Source organism: Lates calcarifer, linkage group LG3 (genome assembly GCF_001640805.2).
Source record: "Lates calcarifer isolate ASB-BC8 linkage group LG3, TLL_Latcal_v3, whole genome shotgun sequence".
NCBI lineage: Eukaryota > Metazoa > Chordata > Actinopteri > Centropomidae > Lates > Lates calcarifer.
The window spans coordinates 17,349,420-17,372,594 of NC_066835.1; the positions used below are offsets into that span (position 1 = coordinate 17,349,420).

Consider the following 23,175-nt stretch of genomic DNA (forward strand, 5'->3'; position numbering starts at 1 on the left):
AAAACGGTTAACAGTGAGGTCTGCAGATTTTCCACTTTACACTGTTATTCATGTTGGGTTTTTCAAAGCTCAGAGCATCGCAAACAAAATGTGATTAGCAGCCGCTGCATCAGAGCAGAAATCTCACATAAAATCCAAACCAAAGCACAGATTAGATAGAAACTGAGAGTGATATGAATAAAATCTTCTATCACTATATTTTTTTATTGTGACTCTGATAAAAACATTGATTGTAGTAACATTTCTGGAAAAGCAACCGACAAATTTGAGACCTAGAGTTCGTTCTTGACCTAATCAACATAATCTTCCTCAGCAGGATTTTAGATAGATTAGATCTTTTGCCAAAGCTCGTATTTATTATTTCCTGCTTTATTTTGAAATTACTTCCCTTGTTGTGTCCGTCCGTCACCTGTTCCCACTTCCCTAATCAGTCACCTGGTCTCTCTCCACCTGCACCTCATTCCGTAATCAACCTGGATGATATTTAAAGTGCCTTTCCTTTGTTCTTTTGTCAGTTTGTCTGTTCAGTTTCCTTGCGTTACCGTGTGCTTCTGCTTTCCTTTTTTCTAGTTTAGTCTAGTTTTTCACATGATCATCTCACTCATCTGCTTGTAAGTTGCTCTTTTTCTTATTAAAATATCACTTTGGCTCCAACCTGCCTTAATTTCAACAAGTTTAAAAGAAGATATAAGCACAACTCAGAAGTTTTAATCATGCTCTGGTTGGCCTTCATCAGAAGGTAATGACATTAACACAGGTGTTTAGAAAAACTCCTCTCTGAGTAAAAGGTCAACAGGGTTGAGATGAGGTTGTTTGCAATATTTCAATTCCCTTTGAAGGAGTCATTAATTACAGTTTCTTTTTTCTTTAGTGTGACTGACACTTGATACAACACATGCTGCTTTCCAACAACACAATAAAATCATTCATTCAGCTCTGGAAGCAGGAGAATCACGGTGATTCACTTTTGGATGGTGAGTATCCCATATTGATCATTTTTTTGGATAAGAGTAGTAAGAGCGCTTGGCAGCAAACCAGATTCTTTTAAACCCTAGTCAACATTTTGCACTGTCCTAATTTGTTAGAAATTTCTAAGAAGTACAAAAAAAGTCCTGTCAAATATATTTATAGAGATATGATAGTATCTCTCATTAAATGACCATACAGCTGAGTCATTTACGTTTAACTCCAAAAATCCTATTTGGTACCCAATTAAAGCTTTGCCTTGGTCTGTTCTTTCCAGATAATTTCCTGAAGTGACAGGAAATGAAACAAAGATTTGCTGTAAAGTGGCGCAACACAAATCGTACATTCACGCCTCATTACTCACACAGCCCAAGGATAAATGTGTGGAACGTATTAACGTGTGAGTTTCCTGCCAGATTGCATTACGTCGTCTGCAATGTTGAGTGTGACTTGTGATTGAGTCATGGGCTGACCTGTAAACTGGTCCAAACCACAGCCTCTATATTATCTATGTGTTGGATGGGTGAAGTAGACATGTGGGGAGGAGGAGAGGAAGTAATACTGGTGGGAGAGGAATGTGCAGCATGTCTCCAAACCTGTGTTAATGCATAATACACTGTCATTAGTTATGAATCACCACCTCAGGTAAAGAACTTAAGGCCCCAGCAAAACCTTGAGTGTGAAGTAAAGCATTCAAACGCCTCTTAAAATGACGTCTGGTAGAGCTGTAAAGTTATGCTAGCAGCTCTGTTGGGCTGTAATAGCATAGTGGTGCTTTGAGCTAAATGCTAATGTCAACATGCAATGCTAATATGCTAATGCTTAGAAGGTATAGTGTATACAGAGTTTGTGTTAGCATGCTAAAATGTGCTAATTACTATAAACACTATAGCTGAAGCTAATGGGCGATAACATTGTCGGTTCTGCAAGTATTTATTACTGAACAGGTAAATTTTTGACTAGATGAAAAGGGAAAATAAATGTGTGTAACAAATGTTATAGCACTCCAGTCAATAGTTGTTGTAGTAGTTGACTTGTGATGAAGTCAGTGAAGGAGTACTTAGCAATGCTTTGGGCTAAATGCTATCATCAGTTCAACATGGTCTCCATCTTGGTTTAGCATGTTAGCATGTTAGGGGAACATGAATGTTTCCACAAAATTTAACAGAAATCCATCCAATAGAGGTTGAGAAATTATAGTCATAACCAAAAATGTCGATCACAAGGTGGTGTAAAATGAAAAGTCACAGATCACCAAAGTCATTAGGGTTCACAATCTGAGAACCATGAACGTCTGATCCAAATTTCATGACAATCCTTCCAATAACTGGTTAAATATTTCACTCAAGATCAAGAGGAAAAGTCGTGGTCATCACCAAAGTCAGTAGGATTTATCCCCTGGGGAGTATGAATGTTTGAACAAAATATGGTGGCAGTTCCACTACTGTTTGTTGAGATTATATTAAAAACAAATACTGACAACTTCATGGTGGCACTGCCATTACATTAATCAGGATTAACCTCTGGGGACCTTGAATGTCTGTTCAAAATATTACTGCAATACATCCCGTAGATGTTGAGGACCAACTGTCAAATGCTGTCGTCCTGCTAATATGGCTAAAAAATGCTAACTGAGAAATAGAGCAGAAAAAAAACAATCACTGTGTCATTCAAACCGGGTGAAATGTGACTCTGGGATGGAGTGGTGGTGGAGCAGCATGAAACAGAGGAATGCATTTCCAGGAATGGACTCTTCCAACTCAGTCTATCCATCATATGTGTTTGTCCTCTGGACGCCTGTTTCCATCCCCCCATGTGGTGGCGGTGGGGTTTCAGGCCAGTTGTGACTAATGTGCTAGTCACTGCAACTTTTAAGTACTTCAACTCTTGAGTTACACTAGGGGAGCTTTAAAATATGTGCCTTTTAATCCCAAAAAAATCCAAATAAGGAATCATACAGCTATGGTTCACTGAAACAGCCTAGGTTTTAAGAAATGCTAATATTCAATACTGATCGATTCCTTTCACTGTTCACCCCTTGCCTTCAGATCCTTGTTCATTTGAACATATCACTGGGAGAATTAAGGCTCCCTTAAATGAAAATTTGCAGGTGAAACATTTTAAGCAGGGAAAATACTGAAGACTTTCAAGTGGCAGCCAAAATGCAATAAATGAAAGTAGTGGCAGTTAAAATGGAACAGCTGAAAGAAGTTGAAGTGTTAGTTTAAGTCCACCACTTTGGTCCATTCACTAATTTAAGTATGTTTCAGTTGAAGTTCAAAAGCTCAAGGAAATGAAATTGTGACAAGCTGAGCTAGAGGTGTCAGATGAAATGACGGCAAAAATATTTTCAGTTACTACAGATAACTTCTGACAATTACTATAGAAACACAACATCAGGAAACTTAAGTGTATACCTACATTTTTTGTTTATATCCTGAAGAGAAATCATGAAATCCAGGCCTTTCATTTGGTCGAGAAAATTAGTGTAAAAATATTTGTGTTTGTGAGCATTGGTGGTATAGTGGTTAGCATAGCTGCCTTCCAAGCAGTTGACCCGGGTTCGATTCCCGGCCAATGCATCATTTAAGTACAGAGGTTAGTAGTTCTAACAAGCTATCAAATGCTATCAGAGAAGTGTTCGTCTCTCATCTCTGCCTAACTTGTACCTACTGTGCACTTCCTTACACTTTGTCTTATTGAACAGATTTAGTACTTAGTGCTTCTCCAAGGTCTCCTTCTGTATTCAAACATGAGTGTGAGTCACTGTGGATAAAAGCATCTGCCCAATGAGTAAATGTAAATAATTCACGCTTTTGTTTACAGTCCTCTTGATCACTGTAATGCACTGTTCATGGGCCTTCCTAAAAAGACCTAATAAAACATCTTCAACTGGTTCAAAACACACCACCAAAACTAAATTTAGTGCATATATACAGTAATCCCCAAACTAAAACCTCTCCATCACTTAAGGTACGCTTCATTTTCAGGTCACATCAGTGACCTCCTCAGTTTACGTTCCTAATACATCGCTGCAATCCTCTTTATTCATCACTTCCAACTGTTTTAAAAGTTAGTGATTCCATCCTTTTTGTACATTGTTATATGCAAACTAAGCACACTGCAATGCAGCTTTTCTGCATGGTGTGATAAACCTTTAACACAATTTTTATAGATAAATTTTTAAGTTTATGTGACTAATAACGAGATATTTTAAGATTTGACAGTGTTAAAGGGCAGGTGTAGTTGCACAGTCTGAAAATGTAAAGTATCAACTGAGTTCTGTCAGTGTATCTGTCAGTGTCACTCTTATTTTCAGTAGTGCTAACCAGGTCTTCTGCTGCTGCCTGGTGACAAATTTTGGTACTGCAAGCTGACTACACAGATTAAAAGCATGTTAAAGGCTTTATCTTCAACAAAACCAAATAGTATGAAATTAATAAATCATATATTTGTTAAAAACAGATTAAGATGTTCAAGTTTATGACAGTGTGTGTGTGTGTGCATGGCACAGGGCTGTCATCAGCTGATACTCTGAGACGCCTGTTTACTCAAGTAACTATTTTCATAAAACAAACTAAGAGCTGTCAGAAGAGAATGTGCTGGTTATTCTCTGTAATAGTTAAGTAAACACTGATAATATTTGGACTCTTTAAAAAAGGAAACTATTCCATAATATAACTCTTTATGGACCATATGTGTGGGAAACTCCATCCAACAGTCTGTCAATGTCAAAGTTTGCCAGCGATCGACACAAAAAAACAACAAAGACTTAGGGATGATTATTACAGCCAGGCATGGAGTTATCAGCCAATCCCTTAACTGCTGTGATGACGGATACAAAGCACTGCCCTCAGGAACAGCTACAGACCCCAGACGTGTTCATAAACAACCAAAACATATTCACGGTACTGGTATTTTATTATTTTTTTGCAAAACAAACCATGTAATAAAAGAATCCAGGGAATTCAAGGGTTATACGCATGTGACGTTTAACAAAAAGCAAAACTTTCTTACAATGGGAAACATCAAAATTAGCTACATAATAAATACAGTCTTCTTTTAACACTATACAAGATGGTGTGTTACCTGGAGGTGGCCACGTTGGGCCTCCAGGAACATTTCTACTTTCATCGGTAGGTCAAAATTTTAACCAGGTAGGTGGCTTGGGGGGAATGTTTCAAGCAATATACACAGTACAGGCTGAAATATGACCAAAAAAAAAAAAAAAAAAAAAAGGCATACAAAGTTCACAAAGTCCAGAAAACTTGTTTCACTACATGTATCCTCTTGTGTGTCCAGGTTTTCCAGTTTTTAAGTTGAATAATCCTGCAGGACAGAAAACAAGGAGTGAGAAAAAGTAAAGGCTGTGACCACAGTTACGGCTGCAACAATTAGTTAACAGAAAACTTTGATCGTTTTGTCAATTGACCTGATTTTATTTTTCGATTTACCGATAATTATTTAGTCTATAAAATATGCAACTTCCCAGAGCACAAGGTGACGTCTTTAATGTCTGACTTTACAATGATATACAACAGAGAAAAGTTCCTCTAATCAGAGAATGTGATATTTCTTCAATATTTTTGCTTGAAAAATAACTAAAACTATTAATTGATTATTAAAACAGTTGCAGATTATTTTTCTTTCTACTGGGTGTTTTGGCTCTAATCTGAAAATGCCACATTTTCCCTATTTTGTGACATTTTGTTGACTATTATTTTAAACAATCTTCAGATCAATCACTAATATTAACATAATCATTTGTCAGTATTTTTTAAAATAAATAAAAACAGAGGAGCTCCACTTACAGCTCGCGGTTTCTTGTTCACCTTCATGTCAAACCTGCGACAAGAAAAAAAAAACAGTAGCTGCATTAGACATGAACAGACCACAGACCTGTTTCTGACGGGAGTTATGGTGAAAAGCAGGTGCCACTACTATACCACGAAAAAGCCTAAAAAACAAGCCCATAACAAGAACGCTAAATGACCATGTGTTTGTTCTTGTTTGTGCACAAATCTATAGCCAACCCATCATCGGACAAGACCAGCAGGTATTTTAATTGCTGGAATTGAGGGGAAAAAAACACTCAAAATGAATCTGGGGTCAGAAGAATATGAAAACACCCCATTAACAGGCAAGAAGATCTAATGGAGTTCAGAGAGCTAGATGCTAGTGTGCAAACAAAATTAAAGAATGAAGTGTTGGACATGCAGTATGACTGAATAACTAAGCAAGCTTCAACTCAAACTCTACATGAACAGAAGATCAAAAAAGCAGAGCAGGGAAAAAACGGTGGAAAAGTTTAGGATGGGAGTTTAGAGCAGGCAGGAAGTCAACACCACAGGAGCAGGAAGTAAAAGTCAGACTTACTCAAAGTCATAATCAAACATGGCAGAAGGGCTGGGGAGGGGATGGTGGGGGACAGCATTAGAGGGGAAGGAAGAGAGCAGCAGCTGTTAGTTCACCAACCTGAGTCTTAAGCCCTATGTCTACATAATACTGCAGTCCAGACTTTACAGAGTGAGACAACCGCTTCGTCACAGTGTGTTAGGTGGAGCACCTGCTGTGTTAATATGTGGTTAGAAACAGTGAAGCTCGAGTCAGGAAAAACAGGTTGACCTCAAGTAGGTGGGTAACACACTGACATTAACCACTGCAAAGCAACTTATTAGATCTTCTCTGTATTGTACTAATATAAACATCAATTCTACCGAACAAACCTGTCATCTGGCAGCTGTTTCTATCTGCGCTGACTCACTAATAAACGATCAGTCTGTTTACATGCTCTTAAGTCAGTGTTTCCCAATCCTGGTGTCACAATCCCCCCAAAATATAAGAGGTTCCCAAGACGTTTAAAGGTAGGAGAGAGGAGAAAACACCACACTAGCTTAAAAAAGGACAATATTTTGTGTTCGAACAAGTGAGGGTCATGTTATATCTAAGGACCATATTTTTACATATCAACATCATCAGATATTCTTTTCATTCTAACAAGAGAAGAGGGAGGAGGACAATCTTATCCTTGGACTATCAGCATCTTGAGGAAATTTAGAGGACACCTGTGAAAGCATTCTATATATTAGTTTCCTTTTTTTGTAAAATAGTTGACGTTTTCACCCTTCAAACTGAACAGCCTGAGAATAATAAAAAAAAAAAAATCACCTCTAAACTGAACTGGTGAACACTAATGTTTATACTGAGCCTGTAACCTCTGAGGAGTTAAATTTTGGGGGATCACAAGGCAAAAACATTGGGAACCACTGCCTTAAGTATCCAGGTTACTGTCTGATTTCTTAGAAGTCATGCATACAAAAAACTTGCAGTAAGTAATCGGGTTAGGAGATTATAGAAACCCTGCATAGACTTCACTAAACTTCGTCAGGAGCAAAATAATTTTTGTCAGCGTACACATATAAGCAGGTTTCTTATAAGGGTTTTACCAAGTATGACTCTTCAGACAAGGATGTTATTGCTGTGACTCCTTTTATAAAAGAAGTTTATTTATATTAGAAATAAGTTTCATTCATAAAGTGCTTTAACACTTGGACAGGAAGTGGAAATAACAGTTCTTTGTGTTGAGCTACAACTGTATGATCATCACAGATAACTATGTATAATTATATTAAAAATTTAATCAATTTAATTCAAAGTCCGTCTGAAACGAACACAAAGAGCCTCTGTGCAAGTCTGTGTGAGTCAATTTCCTGCTGTGAAAGTGTGTGGATGTGAATCAGAAAACTACATCTCATATCACTAATGGTTATAATGACTAAGCCTTGGTCACAAAATAAGGTCACATAAGTAAGACTCATCTCCTTAATCAAGAAATCCTGATCCTGTGTGTCAGTCTTGCATCTTGATTTTGTACCTGTGTCTGTTTTTGTTCTTCCTCTTTTTGTGGCTCGTGTGATGGCTGCCTGAGGAGGAAGAGGAGGCAGCCTTCTGAGGCTTTAGGTCCTGCAACGTCGAGTCCACGTCTTCCGTGTCCTCCTGACTCGGCTCGTTCTCTTGGTTCTGGAGATCTGGAGAGGTGTCACTCTCTGTGCCGCTGCCTGCCTCACCTGTCAGTGACCCAAACAACAGAACAAACTCAATGTCATAAATTAACTTAAAGAATAAGAGGGACAAACTTTTCCCATTGTTGCCTGGCTTGAGAAAGTTAGAAAAACAACTCACGCTTTTCATTCATGTGATCCGGTATCCCACCAAGTGCACACACTGCCTATCAACAGAGCACAGATACATTATCAGAGTTTATTTTTATCCTGCAGAAAATTACAAACTAAAACATAGTGTGAAATAGTGCAGTGAGAGAGAAAGACTTACTGCAACTGATGTGACAGACGACTTGCTGAATAAACGCTCTGCTTCCTTGAATTTCCTATTCCTCCTATCAGTCTTACTATTAGAGTTCCTGCAGAAAATACAAAACTAAGTGAGAACTATTTTTGGGCAGAAACAGCTCAAAGATGCCACTCCATGCTTGATTTTAACTTTTATATTGACTGTCTGGTAAATCCTTGTCTGGTTTCCAACACAATATGCTTTAAAAACAGACATGCAGAGAGCACTGGGAGTTTCATATGTGATCTTACTTTTGGTTGGTGAGGTATCGGTCCCATCCTCTGATGATGTTGCCATACATCTGGGTGTCTTCTAGGTAGCTGCCTTCAAATGCATATATTTGTCTTTCCAAATTCACCAGTGTCTCCTAGGATAATAGAGAAACCAAAATCGAGCTTGAATTAATGTTGCAGCAATGTTGGATCTAGTTTCTTGTATTGTGCAATTCTGCCCTTTTCAATACTGGATAATATATGATGCAAATGTTGTTGTATAATAATTGCCACCTCCTGAAAAACTTCCGTTAGTTTAATAATAACAGCTTTTAATTAAGCATGTTAGGTCCTGATTGGATAATTGCATGAACAAGCAGGTGTACGAGGTGTTTCTAATTAGCTGCCTGAACGTGTATTCTATAGTTAAAGACTCGCCGTTGATTTGTTGTCAAGGCTGTTGAGACAAATACCTGATTAGAAGCTGAGACAGGTTTAATTAATACGAATTAATAAATTACTGGGAGCTGGTGAACAGTTTCTATCTGGCCAGGCATTTTCCCTGTGGCGCTTTCCAAACAAACTATGGACACCCGTGAAGCTAAGACAACGCGAGATCTCAGCCTAACCGGGCGGTGGTTAGCGTGTAGCTCTGCTAGCTAATCAACCGTTGTGCTCGGCCAACAACGATACAACAGCGACTTCCAGCCAAACAGAAAGCTACTGCTTACAAATATATACAAAACATTTATATCCGAAAAGGTATCCACACCGGAGCGGACTGTGAGGATGCAAACCGACAGATTTGCTAACGTTAGCATCGCTAGCTTCGCACTTAGCAAGGCCTCGGCTAGCAGCGTTTCCAGTGCCAGGCTAACGTTAAAGTTACGGTTAGCTGTAATGCTATATGATAAAACACTTCATGCCATGTTTATCTTTAACAAAACGGCGGTAATGTTGACTTACAGCAAGCTCTTGTTTCCTCTTCACCAGCTCAGCGAGCTCCCGGCGGGTGTCCGGGATCTGCGGTGGAGTCGCTTTCGCGTGCATCGCCATGATGGATCGAGGTATCTGGAAACAAAACAGCGGCGGGTTGGTTCGTATAAAGCGCCCGATGGAGTGCCGTTTTACCGACAGATGCCGCTGAAGGACCGCGAGAGGACGGCGGGTCGAAGAAGCGTTGCCAGGTTTGGACCGACAAGAAGTAGCCTAATCCTTACACTACAGTAGTTGTAAAAGCAATAAATCTTAGTTCAAGTCAGGAGATGTTTTCTTGCTCAGTTTTACGTTAAAAGTCTTCACTTATATGCTTAGATGTAATGGTATAATGCTGCCGTGGATTGTGAGTGAGGTGCTGTGGCCTATAAGTTGACACCCACTTCTCATTTTTAGCCTATATTCATTTACATGTTGTAAAATTAACTATGCCGAATGAGCAATTAGCAGTTGCTGTTTGCTATGTACCATTGCATGTGCTAACAACTTACCACTGGATTCCTTAGGTACACAAGAAAACTTAAAAATGTGTTAATTCACAGGGAAGTTCTGCAGGAACGTGTCGTTTCAATAATTTCTGGACGTTTATGCGCGATGGACATCAGAGATAGCGATATCACCCGAAAGCGTAAGCCGCGCTGAACTTAAAAATATTCGTATAATGCCTGTACGGTCAGATTTAATCAAGTTGTGAATGTTTTTTGCCTTTCTTGTTTTAAAGTAGCCTACCGTAATGCCCAACCTGGCAACACGGGATCGAATCACGCTCCTGTTTTTACGTCGCCATGGCAACACGACCTGCGCGCTTCAGATTTACTAACTTACTTCAGTAACTTTCTACGAGTTTTCCCAATGAACCATGGGCAACATGTACCGAGGATTCAATAAAAGTGAGTCTAAATAAAACTTAAATTTTATTTTAAGTAAAAAAAAAACAAAAACAAAAAACAAAGATGTAATGTGACTTAATTGTTCTTTTGATGTTACAGCAGATAAGATTTCTGCTGCACCCTCCATACCAACAAAATACCAAAGAGTGGTGATAACAAATCAAGACAAGAAGGGGTTTTCATGTCAAGCTAAGCGATTTCCTTCTCAATTCTGTCTGGTAGGGTTTTTATTTCTTCTTACATCAGCGGTTAATAAGCAATTAAAAGGTCTAAACATGGACATAATGATGTATATTTGTTTCAGAATGACAATCCAGGACCGGGAAGCTATGGTTGTATTTCCAGTGCTGAAGTTAAAAGTCCCTCTTTCTCAAAGAAAGGCACCACCGGCTTTGTTGCATCGAAGGTCAGGAGGTCACCTACTCATTTGCACTGATTTTAGGGACTGACGGAGCTGGCCTAATAATTAACAATGACTGTTTTTTATTCAGTTGTTGTGTTGTTTTCTGTTATGTGTGTTTTACTGTAGAGTTTGCCTTTTTTAATGTAATTATTTTGGTTTTAAATTAATTTAATTTGCTGTCAATTTAGCTTTTGTTTGATACTTGAGATATTTTGTTTAATTATTATCTCCTCCCATAGACTATAAATGACCCCAGGTTGCTGAAACCCCCCTAAATCCCCCCCAGATGACACAGAGTTTAAATTCCAGCCCCCAGTGCATTAAAATAGCCTTATCCCATCATATCATACCTTCACCACCAGGCTGCTAGGAGTTACAGTGACCCACAGAGAGCCACCCCAGGACCAAATGTATACAACATACAAAGCTCATTTATAAACAAGCATGACTTCAACACTGGAGTCTCCAGGGTGTTCAGGCTGCCTGTGGCTGTGCAGCTGGACGGTCCCAAGCATAAAACTCCAGCTCCAAATCAATATGATGTATGTATGTGAACTTTGCAAGTTGCTTTTAAAGTTTCTGTCTGTGTTGTGTGTCCTGTAGTTAACATGCAGCTTCTTGTTTCCTCTCTCTACAACAGGTCAGCTGTGTTAGCAGAGAGAGAATCTCAGCAGTGGTTGGTACATCAGCTTTCCTTTCAAAAACTGGACGTGACTCATTTTGCCCAAACAAAAACGTCCCGTCACCATGTAATTACCTCTCTCTATTTACATAAAATATAATTCTGCTGCTCTTTCTTTACTTTAAGTTCCTTAATATTCCATAATAAATTTGTTACAGGCCACTATGATGTGAACAGCCACTTAATCCAGCACAGCTCCAAGACAGTCATGTCCCCCTTCAGATCAAAAACTCAGAGAATTCCTGCTCCAGTGAACAACCATGTGCCTGGTCCAGGGGCCTACAGTCCCCATCAGGCCCCAGCACCGGTGAAGAGGACCATCCTACCGTGAGTAAACACACAATATTTATGGCTTGGAGTGTGTGCTATACAGTTATTTCTTTTTGATAGGCTAAACATTCTGTTAACTGTGTTTCAAGGAGGGGTTACTATTTGGCAATATCAGCACCTCCTCTGATTGTTCCTAAGGATCCACCCTTGCCAGGCCCCGGACAGTATGATATAGGGAGTTATGACGGTGCGTCCAAGCATCCCATGCCCACTGCTGCTTTTGCATCCAGAACTGAAAGATTACCCCAATGCTCACGGGCCGAAATGAGACCAGGTCCAGGTAATGCCTAAAAAAAAACAAATCCACTACAGAAAACATAAATTAATTTTTTTAAAAAGGACACTTAAGTTGTCGTTTTTTTTCTCTTTTTCTTTTAATAACTACATCTTTTGGCTCCATAAAACACAATAAACACCATCTTTTGGTATCTAGTGTTTTCTTCCAGACTCTGATACTGACCTCTGCCGTGAGGCGGTCACACTCTACTTTGCTCGCTGTCGTCACATGCTAATTTAAACAGCTTTACATAAATAATTTGGGATTAGATTTGCAGTGAATTTGCATCCTGACTGAAGGAAGGAGTGTAGGGAAATGGTGGAAATTGCTGACTGAGGTTTATGTAAATGAGGCAGTGTAAGGAAAAGTAGGTGCATGTAAAAATTTAATGACAACATTTCATCATAAAGTAACTCCTGGAATCTGCCTCAGGGATTTTTTTCCTTCAACTATGTCGGTCCCACTTCACTGTTTCTCTACATATTAGCAGTCCTGTTCCTTATGAGCAGAATGAGCTTTCATGTTTGGTAATAATAAGTGTTTACATGTTATTTAGACTATCCTTGAGTCAGGGAAGAGGCTGGATAAAAAGCCATGCTCTTGTAATTCATTTAGATTTTGACATTTTTGCACAACTCATCATAGATGTTGAACACAAGTATTCACATCAGTCATTTCCACCTTTATTTTAAATAGCTAACTCTGGTATTCATGCATGTGGGCTTTATTTTCCCATGTTTTTGGGTGTAAATGATTGATAAGGACAAAAATCTGTGGAATAAGCGCAGTATTGAGCAATGACAACAGGATACCCAGCCACCACGAACAGCTGCTGCAATCTAAACCAACCAGGCATTTGTCTACTTTAAAGTACGTCCACTAAAGTGCTTGTTTTTCCCACTGACAGGCTCAGATTGTTATTGTGTCTAACAACATTATAGATAGGATTCCTACAGAGACAGACCTTTTTATTCAAGATTAAGATTCTTTTAGTTTAACCAGAAACATCACTATAAATTGCTACCAAACTCCATTGACAAAAACGGCAATTTTACCAAGCAGAACACAGGAGCAGCTTGAAAACTGCTGCCTCCAACTGTTTGTTGTATTCAGATCCTTTACATAAATAAAAGTGCCACACAGGTTCAGAAATATTTAAAATAAAATAAAAATAAAATGTGCCATTTGAAGCCAATGAGTGATATTGAGAGGCAGGTTAACAGAAGTAGCTAGCCTGGAGCCGAACAGATAAAAGCTCCCATTACACAAAGCGGTGACACATTTAAACGGGGAATGCCCCTGACGTTTGGGGATTTCAGCAGGAGACCAGGCTTTCGCTCATTTAACATTAATCTCTGTCTCTTATCGCCTGGAGCAAGAGAGGAAAGAAACTCCCCTGCAACTGGTAGCTGTCCTATTACATAGAGTTCATCCTCATTTACAGTTTCAGACAAAATTAGGAATCATTTTGATGGCAGAGGCTCAGGTTATTCATTTATAAACACTCTTTTGAAGGAGAAAATGGCCTTAACCTTAACTTTGACAAACGCATTCCTAATGTTAGTGATTTACAGTGGATTATTTGTATAATGTAATAATAACTGGACTTTCTCTTTCTTTTTTCAGGTTTCTATGATCCTCAGATTTTGTCAAAGCAGTCCTTCTTTTACAACGACTCCAGAGTGTGGATTCCTGTGTGAGACTCTCAAGGGAAAAACTGCAAAAACTAAATTCTCCACACACACACAAACTGATTATCCCTGTCAAAATACCTCTATGCAAGGTATGTGTCTCCATGTTTAAATGTACATGAGTTCATGAGCTCTGATGTTTGTTTTTTTTAGGTCAGTATTTGCGAAGAAGGAAGGATGAAAATTAAATGTTTGCAACCATTTAGTCCCTATTTCCATATCTTAAGTAGGCCAATGAGATGTAAGACTGGTGAGATATTTTTGAAGATGATTCATATTCAGTGTTTATCCAAAGCAGTGATGTAAGGGAACAACAAAACACTCGAAAAGCCATACGTTTCATCCTCACCCTAGTTTCCTGATGCTCTAATCTGGAGATGATAAAGCAGTTAAGTGTTGCTGCAGTTCCCGACAGCTGCTGGTCCAGTCGGTGGTACGCCACAGCAACAGCTGAGAGCTTGAGATGACACCACTGTGCCAACTGCTGGAGGGCAGGCAGAGGGGTGGAGTGTGACTCTCTATGTGAGCAATGTGACTGACTGGGCATGAGGCAGGGCTGGTGTTTAACCCAAACGACAAATGGAAACATCAGTCACTCCCTGTATCAGATGTTATATTGTTAGTACAGTGGCTTTTGCACTTTATTGACCCCACGTCTGTGTTGTTTTGAAGCACAAGTTCAACTTTTTGGGTTCTTTCTGGCAAAGAGTTAGATGAGAATATTGATTAACACAAAAGAGATTTTAATAAATGTGTAAGGGCTCTCTCATAGTGAGGATGATCACCTAAATCTGCAGCTACGCTCAGCACTACGATTTTTAGCATTGAGCTCGTTACCCAGCTCGCAAATCTGTTCTTATGGTTCACCCTCGCTGCTCTCACAGCATCGTTTTCAGAAAAAAGGGCTCTAAACACCCACTGTACACTACCTGCCCAACACCAAACAGCTGACACACACACAGTTAGAGACTAGCTGGTGAGCATAATGGAGCAGCTAAAAAGACAGATATTTCCCTCGGGCGTTGGTAGAGCTAAAACTGAGAAGTATTGGACTAACATTCACCAGGAGGCCAGAAACTCGACTCCAAATGAATGATTATGTCAATCAATAACTGCTGGATGTTTAAATAATTTAACTATTTGCTAACAAATTCATATCAACTTAAAGATTATGATATGTAAATGTATTCATGACTTGTTTCTACTGCCCCCAGGTTAGACAAAAAAAGTGCAATCCTTTAGGTTTTCTTGAAATCAAAGCTATTTTAGATACTTTTTATAGCCAGCATTTATTCAAAGGTTTCAATTCAATGTATATGTATACGTTCTAATTAGTTCTCTATATAGCAGTTTTCACTGTTGGTAGCATACTGTCCTGCTCCTAAGTGGAGTTTAAAATGCCTTCATATACAAGAAACAATGATGCATGTCATTTTATCTCACTGACATTCTCATTGCCTTAAAAGATATAACCTGTTGATTGGAGTTGCTGATAACACCCAGGCTAGCTGTTTCAGTTCTATATGCTAGGCTATGCTAACATCGTGCTAGCTTTAGCTTCGTATTTACCACACAGATATGAGAGTTTTATGAGTCTTCTTTTCTTGAATAAACAAATCTCCCAACATGTTGAACTTGTGCTTCAAGAAAAAATTTCGCTCTGGAAAGCTGATACAAACACTGACGTGACTTTTGCAGCTGCTAACATGGAAATTAATTTCAGGGAGACGAATCTGCTCCCTGGAAATAACTGAACAGAACAACATGGTGCCAACGAGTTGATATTTACACCCTTTGCTTAATTCAATCTGCAAAGAGAGAGGATGTCAACAGGGTCATCTGTTCATAACAAAAATCAGTTGGAGATGTTTTTTTTTCTTCTCTGCTCTGCTTTCAATAAGAACAACTGCAGACATGCCTGACTCCCACACTGTAGCAGCTGTAGTTATATTCAGACTCTGACTTCAGCAGTGTGCTCTCCAAATATGTGTACTCGCCCTGGTAAAACCAAAGCATTGTGTACTCCGGGGTTTTTACAATGAGAAGAGCGTTTTATAACTCCCCTGCCCGGTCAAACGCACAGGGAGGATCCAGACAAATGTTTTAAGTGTAACTGCAGGGTTTTTGTGTTAAGAGTTGGTTTTTTTTTTTGTAGTGCTTTTGTGGTACTGTGTAGGAGGGGGAAATTAACTACATGCCTCTGTGGGTTTATGGGAGGCTCTCTGCTGCACCGCCACATGTCTGAGAGGTGCAGGCGAGTATGGGCACGCACGACCTCAAAGGAAGTCCCATTGAGAAAGCCCTTTGTTCACAGATTGAACCAGTCGCTCAATCTTCGCTTATTAAAAATCCTTAATCGTGCATCTAGGTGCTCTCAACAGGTATACTAGGTTAGATTTGTCTCTAAATTACATTAATAACAGTCTGTGAGTGATGCTGCCTACATGTCAATGTGAGCTTACGCCTGTTGCTTGGCAATACATCAGTAGATTGCAGGCAGAATTGGTTCTGCTGCAATTTCAAGAGCCTTGTGCAAAATGTTTAAAGACACATGGTGCATTTATAGAATCCCTGAGAGTCAGAACATGAGGGTGTAATAGAATAACCGTAGAAAGACACGTTTGTCCATCATATTTTCATTTGTAGCCATGCTAGCGGTGCAGCTTCAGGGAACCTGGAGGGAACTCTGGAGTCTGTTTATCGCTTCACTGGCATCTGTGTCTCACCAGTGCAACAAAGAGTCCCTTCACTGATCAAGATCCGCTCCGATAAATTAGTTCATTTATTTATTTATGAGGTTATAACCTTGAAAATACACCCCATGCCCTCTCTGTTCTTTAACTCATGATTTCAGCAGCCATATTTTCTAGGAAAAACACGGGTTTACAGAGTGTTTGGTGTCTTAAGGGCGTCTCAACCTGTCTGATGTCTGATTCTTTTCAGGAGAAATAGATGGAAAATCAAGATATGCAGTGGTAGACATGGATTACTGTAATATGGGAATGGTAGTCTATTGGTCTGGTGTGTGTTGTAAAAGGTTGCGATGCAGATGAACACGATATGCAGGATTTATTGAACGCCTGCTCTTTCCCCCCACGACCTATCGCTGCATTGCATTTCCAAATCCCATTAACTTGCATCAACAAATCATTTCTAACAAGAGACTCCAGACTCAACAACAGAGCTGTTCGCTGGTTCACAGGCACCAGCAGCTCAGATCCATCCATCCATTAGTCCCCGATGGAGCCGCTTCTCTTTCCTTTGGTGTTTTGCAGCTGCGGCCAGAGGATTGATCGGCAGCGATTCTATCTTTAGCCTCCGTGGAGCATGTTTAGAGGAACACATCAGCCATTATCTGCTCAGTCAGAAGTCTGCTGATGTTTTCTTTTGAAGGGTAACTGAGCTGTAACTTTGCTTGTCCTGACACTGAAGTTATAAAGTTCAATTTTGAGGCTGAATAAGAGAGAAAAAAAAGTTGGGTTAACCACAGCGAATGATCGAAGTCTCTAGTATCAGCCGCAACCCTAGTGTTTGGAGTCCTGAAGTCTATGAAGTCCTTAGTGTCTTCACCAAGCTAAGTGGGTCATGCATATTTTATCTCTCTGGTAACACTCACATACATTTGGCCCTTTAGCATCATTGTATGTTTTCTATCCTGATCTAAAAAAAAGAGCTTTAAAAAGGGCAGTTTTTAACACATTTTTGTACTCAGCACCTCCTTTTAAATCCTGCACATTCAAGAAAAAAATGATCATCTATAATTAATCAGAATTTTTAATGTAAATGACCAAAAAAAAAAAAAAAAGCATGAGGCGTGTGCTTCTGGTCAGACTATTTATAAAATGGCCTCTATTTAAAAATGAATGACACTCCTCCTCAGCCCTGCAGTAGACACGCTATAATCACTGATGTAAACGTGTCTTGGCAATATCCAAATTATCCATTAACTGTCATATTTACTGCAAGTGTTCCCAGAATGACAAACTGTATTTTTGATCAATAAAACAGTGCTTAAAGCTACCATGTTGTGATATGCGTTTCATAATAGGTTAAAGCTTGTTTCCTCCGTCTTCCTCCTGCTGCTTCTCGTTCCATCACATACACAAGCCCAGGTGGTAGATTTCCCCCTGGACCTCCTCTGTCTCCGGCAGTGGCAGGAAGGTCGTATCAATTCTTAATCAGCTTGTCATCACCAATACTCTGACGAGCACACAGGCAGATAATACACTGTCGGTTTTTATACAGGAGAAATGTGGTTTAAGCAGCTAGTGTGCAACATTTTCTAGGCTCATTTGCTTATTCATTGATAGGTTTGTAGGAACCTAGGTGTGTTATTAGTATTTCAGTAATATTCCAGTGAGATTTCAGTGAGATTTCTGCAATGGCCCATTGCATCTTTATGAAATTAATATTTTCATTGCATTTACCCAGTGACACCTTCACAGTGCTTGTTTGATCCAACCAGAAGTCCAGGCCTAAAAATGATGTAAAAATAATATTTGATACCAAAATAATTAAAAGGAACAGAAGCAATGTGTTTGATATCTTTGCATTAAAAATTACGAGCTCATTATTTTTAAAAAATTTAAATCTGTATTAAAGCCTCATATTTTATAAAATCTTTATATGTTTTGTATTCAAAAATGTTAAATTGTAAAGTAACAAGTAACTGAAGTTGTCAAATACTCATAGTGGAGTAAAAAGTACAATATTTCCCCCTGAAATGTAGAGTTACACTACAAAGTGATATGTAATGGAATATTCAACTACCTCAGCTGTAGTTAGGTACGGTACTTGAGTGAATGTACTTAGTTACTTTAAACCACTGTTGGATATCTTATTCTTGAGGTAAAAACAATACCTTGTACAGTTAATTAACAAGTTCCTAACTGCTGTAATTACTCAGACAGCCGGTTTAATTCGCCGTTAAGACCGCTCACCTCACTCCAGGCCGTTTTCAGCTGCTGGAAATCATCTGATGGATCAAACCATTCACGGGGTTTAAGAGTTAAAGGGGGCATCTCTGTCCTGTTATTGCAGCTAAAAGCGATGACAGAGGTTTCACCGCAAATAAATGTATTGTTTCACGTTTTGAATATGTCTTCAATCGATTATTTAGCCTGGTGTTCGCTGGGTGAAAGAGTTTCTTCCCTTGTGAAACAGTTGGTACAGTCCGGTTGTCCGGCATGCGGTTTTTTGCTGCGATCGGCGGAGTCAAGTTATAGAGACTACAACCGGAAATCAAGCAGGTGTGCCTTCAGAATAAAATACTTTAAAAAAAACCGTAATGTTTAAAATTAAACGTTTTTTATACTGTTTTTAAAAACTATTTTGATCTAAACAAAGTCCAAAGTGATTACTAATGATTATGATTAAAAAGATTACCAGTTACTTAGTTACTTAATTCAATAAAGAGTACATAGTGGAGGGACATAAAGTGAAATAAAAGATTCATAATTTCAACAAAATATTTATGAAAATCATTAATCCAGTTACTAAGATGGTTTGTGGAAAAGATGGTATTTATTCCCTTGTTTGTTTGCTTTTAATTCCTGTGTTTTGGGTGGTGTTAATATTGCCATTTTTATTAGATACATTAGGAAATACTCTTGATATGAATTGTTTGTAAGGGAAATAATACCTAATTGTTATTGGGTTTTTTTTTGTTTGTTTGTTTGTTTTTTTTTTTTTTTGCAATTCAAAAATTGTGGGGAAAAAAGGTGGGGTAATATGCTATACCAGTGTATGCAGTATAAATACAAAATAAACAACATAAATAACAGTTAAATATGGCAATAGAGATGAATAGAAAATAATGAAGTAAATTACATTTAGCAAATGGGGTAAAAATATAAAATATCTATTCCTATGCTCTCTCTAATGTTCAACCTAAAGACAGAGAACATCAAGCCATAAACAAATGTCAGTATGAGTTTCAATTAAATGACACTGTGGCTCTTCCACTATGTCATAAAGAAAATCTGGGGCAAAATCTTGAATAATATAATAAATGACTGTAATAATAATTTTGTGTAGTGTGTTGAGATTGTGATCTACCAAAGCTGATATCTTTTGCTGCAGGTAAGATGGGTACGCTTTTATTTTATTTTTGAAAGCTCTGACCGGAAGTGTGCGTCCCCATTCTTTCTAATTCCACTTATGTGACAGGACTCACTGAGCCTTTTTATTCTCACACTGTACATTTTCCAGTAAAGACCTATAGACCCACTGGACTGAACCGAGTCTCTAATTTTAACAAGACGTTGACACCAGTTGACTTTTATTTCAACATTTCAAACATTCCTCTCTGTTTTTCAGTCGGATCCTGTTTTATTTTTTTTTCCTCTCCTCTTCTATTCCGGTTGGATTTACAAAGGGCGTGTTTGGGCGATCTGTACCGGGAGTTTCATCTCCTGTGCTCTGAGCGACTCTGAGGAATGACAGCAACTGGAAAGGGACTGCGATCCGCCTGAATGGAGACAATGGATTATAAGGAGCTGGGAAATAATTTCGAGGAGAAGCTGACACTAACAGAGAAATGTGAGTATCCTGGGCGATAGAAATAAATAAAATGGGTCATGAGTGAGTAGAATTAAGGTGAATATTTATTATGTTGTCTTCAATTATAATGATTCTGTGTCTGGACAGTGAAAAAATTAGATTCAACAGCTGCTGTAACGCATCGTGTCAGATTCCTCCCACCAAAATCTGAGAAACAGGATGTTTGTCACCCCTGGCAACCCACTGTACTAATTCCTCCACAAAAAAAAAAAAAAAAAAAGGCAGGGTTGTCTGCATCTCTAACAGGCGGGTCCAGACCAGCTGAGATCCCTGGAAATGCTGCACTGGAGCTGTGGTCTCCATTACCAGACACCAGCCAGTGGTGGTGCGCAGGGTGAAAAATGGCCCATATGCTGTACGACAACTAAAGGCAGACCTGACTGGAAAGCTGGTGCAGCTCCAACCGCATTATTACCAAACCGATACCTGCAGGATTTATCTCCTTCTGGTGTAGGGGTTCGGTTTGTTGCTAAAGAGCACTTCAGCAACGCAGATACAGGCTGCTGCAGAGCTGTAACTCTGCTTCTCCAGCTGATGGTTTCTCACACATCCCTGCTGTTTTGTAGGTGAACCTTTGGCTCAGAGAACATTTAATTGGTACAATTGTGCACCTGATATTAGGAAATCAACCTCCTCTTGTACTGGACAGACCATTTCCAGTGACACATCCCAACAACAAAGTGCACCTCCATCACACCTCCCCTTGACCTGTGTGTTACTGGTAGAAGGTGACTTTCTGCTCATTGGCAGCCCTCCCCCCCTCATTTCTACTTCATGTGAAGAGCGTTGGATGGAGGGGAGGAACGTCTGCAGCAGCTTTTTATCACTGCGAAGCTCCATGCTGTCATGGTGCTCGCTCTCTGCATGTGTGGGTGTCTGTACTGTACTGTATGTAACTACAGTATAGACCAATGGATACTGCCATTTTCAGACAATCGACAATCTTGGTATGGATTCTTTAGCTTTATTTCCTCTTGACAACTTGTCCTTGTCATTTTCTTGATACTTTTCAGTCGACACATAAATTGAGCTGCAGTAATCTGGTATTTGCTGATGTTTTGGGTTTTGTGGATTTATCATTGTAGCTTTAATAGCAATCCAATAAGAAGCACAAACCCAATAATGTCAAGGCCAAACATCTGATTTTTTACATCAAGATCTAAAATGTTATTTCCTGAGAAACTGGCGAAAATCTAGAAAAAAGCCCTGTCTTGTAGCGTTGAGGAAGAGGATAAAACAAACCTGTATCCGCACGAAAATTTAATGGGTTCGGCCCTGGTCCACACGTTAACCCTCCACCAAGTTTGATGCAAATTGGCTCAGACAAATAAACAAACAAACAGACAGATACAGGGGAAAACATGACCTTCTTGGCAGAGGTAATAAAATAGCTGCGTTTGGTTACAGTCATGATCCTGGTCTCTCTTGAAGGAGAACTCGATTGCAGATTAATCAATTCTGAAAGCTCTAATCATTTAGTCTATAAATCATAAGAAAACAGTGAAAAATGTCCTTCACAATTCACTAGAACACAACAAGGCTTGTTTTACCTGACGAACACTCCGAAACCCAAAGATATTCAGTTTGTTATCAAGTTAAGACGAGAAAACATCATTTATCTCACAAAACAACCACTGTGGCAGTGATATTGGGATCTTAAAATGCTTTACAGTGGTAAAATCATGAGGCTTTTTTCTTTAAATACATAGTAGTTTGCTTAATGCTGCTTGCTCAGGAGGGAGGAACCATCCTGTCCATGTTTCTTAGTCATGGTTGTCAACTTTGAAGCTGTATTTTGGTACTATAGAAACGCAGCTTAATTCTTCTTTATAGTGTTTATTGAAATGCTCAACAAGCTTATATTGTCCTGGAGCAAAAATCCACCCACCTAAAAGAGATCTAAGATGAAAAACAAAGCAATGTTTTGGTCGCAGGCCTTCTTCGGAGAGCTCCAGCACGCAGCAGGTTGATCAACATGTGACGTTATCAGGAATGCTCGACGCCGAAAAAGGCAGGGGCGTTAGATAAACAGACACATTCTTTCTCTCTGACTCCTTTCTGAGAGCTCCGAGTCTCATTCCTGTCAAAAAAGAAGAGGAGAAGAGCAGGTTTTGCCTCTAATGCATTTAGGCCCGACCAAATCCTCAACACCAGCCCCCCCTTAACACACACACTTATCCCTCCTGACCTCATCCTCCTGTCATCCCTCATACCCCCTGAAACCAGTCAGCCAGCAAAATTACGCCACTTAATCAGACTCTGTTTTCATGCCCACTGGTGTTTCTCAACTCAATGCTACAGTCAAAGCAGAAAAGACCAAAGCTGGAGTTTTTTGTGGAAACACAGCTAGCGGCTTCCTTTCTTACTTACTTGGTGAGTGCTGGAGTCAAACCAAGCCTCTCCAAGACATGACATGTTCAAAGACTCTCTGTTTTGGCTCACAATAGGAGTGGCACTGGCTTCCTTCGCTGAAACAATTCACTTTTGTGTGTTGCAGGCAAGAAACCTCTGCACTTCTCTCTAAACGATTGTGTACATTATAACTCCTTTTTTTCCCTGCTGTGCCACCATACTAACTTTTTCCAGGCTTCTTGTTGCCTGGCAGTCAGGGTTTTGAGTTGCTCCTCTGTGGAAGTAATCATGAGACGTGGACTCCCTTTGGCCCTGCGAACTTCCCCCAGTCATGCTGACGTTATGTTCTTGGCACAGCTTCAACATCGCAGCCAGCCTGGAAATGTAGATTTTGGCCTAGAAACCTTCCTCCACTGGCTTTTTGATTTGCCCCTATCATTAGTCATCCTCTGCTATTAAACTCAG

The 23,175-nt window shown here is 39.4% G+C and overlaps 3 protein-coding genes and 1 non-coding gene across 6 annotated transcripts in view; 3 read left to right on the top strand and 1 right to left on the bottom strand.

Moving 5' to 3' along the window:
• Nucleotides 1–3,476: 3,476 nt before the first annotated feature.
• On the top strand, nucleotides 3,477–3,548 carry trnag-ucc (transfer RNA glycine (anticodon UCC)). The gene has a single exon. It is a non-coding gene; the product is annotated as a tRNA-Gly (tRNA).
• Nucleotides 3,549–4,868: 1,320 nt separating this feature from the next.
• On the bottom strand, nucleotides 4,869–9,661 carry LOC108903144 (chromatin modification-related protein MEAF6). 2 transcript variants are annotated; one of them, XM_018705230.2, is made up of 8 exons: nucleotides 9,495–9,661; nucleotides 8,568–8,683; nucleotides 8,299–8,386; nucleotides 8,149–8,194; nucleotides 7,841–8,033; nucleotides 6,343–6,372; nucleotides 5,778–5,811; nucleotides 4,869–5,295 (listed from the first exon to the last, which is right to left on the bottom strand). In XM_018705230.2, exons 1-8 carry the CDS (start codon nucleotides 9,582–9,584, stop codon nucleotides 5,281–5,283), a joined length of 612 nt encoding a protein of 203 aa, XP_018560746.1. In that variant the 5' UTR covers nucleotides 9,585–9,661; the 3' UTR covers nucleotides 4,869–5,280. The 2 variants fall into 2 exon arrangements, with proteins under 2 accessions (XP_018560746.1, XP_018560747.1); XM_018705231.2 differs by lacking the exon at nucleotides 6,343–6,372 and having other exon boundaries at nucleotides 9,495–9,659.
• Nucleotides 9,573–15,797, top strand: LOC108903143 (O(6)-methylguanine-induced apoptosis 2). Its single transcript, XM_018705228.2, has 10 exons — nucleotides 9,573–9,715; nucleotides 10,067–10,152; nucleotides 10,246–10,414; nucleotides 10,514–10,632; nucleotides 10,719–10,820; nucleotides 11,180–11,359; nucleotides 11,458–11,566; nucleotides 11,658–11,826; nucleotides 11,919–12,109; nucleotides 13,733–15,797. Exons 3-10 carry the CDS (start codon nucleotides 10,384–10,386, stop codon nucleotides 13,804–13,806), a joined length of 975 nt encoding a protein of 324 aa, XP_018560744.1. The 5' UTR covers nucleotides 9,573–9,715; nucleotides 10,067–10,152; nucleotides 10,246–10,383; the 3' UTR covers nucleotides 13,807–15,797.
• Nucleotides 15,798–19,981: 4,184 nt separating this feature from the next.
• The window catches only part of LOC108884025 (MAP7 domain-containing protein 1), a 100,913-nt gene continuing 97,719 nt past the window's right edge, over nucleotides 19,982–23,175 (top strand). For both annotated transcript variants that reach the window (XM_051068141.1, XM_051068123.1), the window contains exon 1: nucleotides 19,982–20,337. Coding sequence is in view for 1 of the 2 variants with exons in the window: in XM_051068123.1 (XP_050924080.1) it covers nucleotides 20,271–20,337 (67 nt within the window). In the remaining variant the exon portion in view is untranslated. The remainder of the gene's footprint in view (nucleotides 20,338–23,175) is intronic.

What these genes read in the sequence shown, in the direction of transcription:
- LOC108903144 (XM_018705230.2), bottom strand. Translation starts at nt 9,584, where the DNA reads ATGGCGATGCACGCGAAAGCGACTCCACCGCAGATCCCGGACACCCGC. An exon ending in AGAGGAAACAAGAGCTTGCT is followed by an intron (nt 8,684 to 9,494) that starts GTAAGTCAACAT and finishes CTATTATCCTAG; the next exon opens with GAGACACTGGTGAATTTGGA. An exon ending in AAGAACAAAAACAGACACAG is followed by an intron (nt 6,373 to 7,840) that starts GTACAAAATCAA and finishes TCCCCTCCCCAG; the next exon opens with CCCTTCTGCCATGTTTGATT.
- LOC108903143 (XM_018705228.2), top strand. Translation starts at nt 10,384, where the DNA reads ATGGGCAACATGTACCGAGGATTCAATAAAA. An exon ending in CAGCTCCAAATCAATATGAT is followed by an intron (nt 11,360 to 11,457) that starts GTATGTATGTGA and finishes TCTCTACAACAG; the next exon opens with GTCAGCTGTGTTAGCAGAGA. An exon ending in CAAAAACGTCCCGTCACCAT is followed by an intron (nt 11,567 to 11,657) that starts GTAATTACCTCT and finishes AATTTGTTACAG; the next exon opens with GCCACTATGATGTGAACAGC.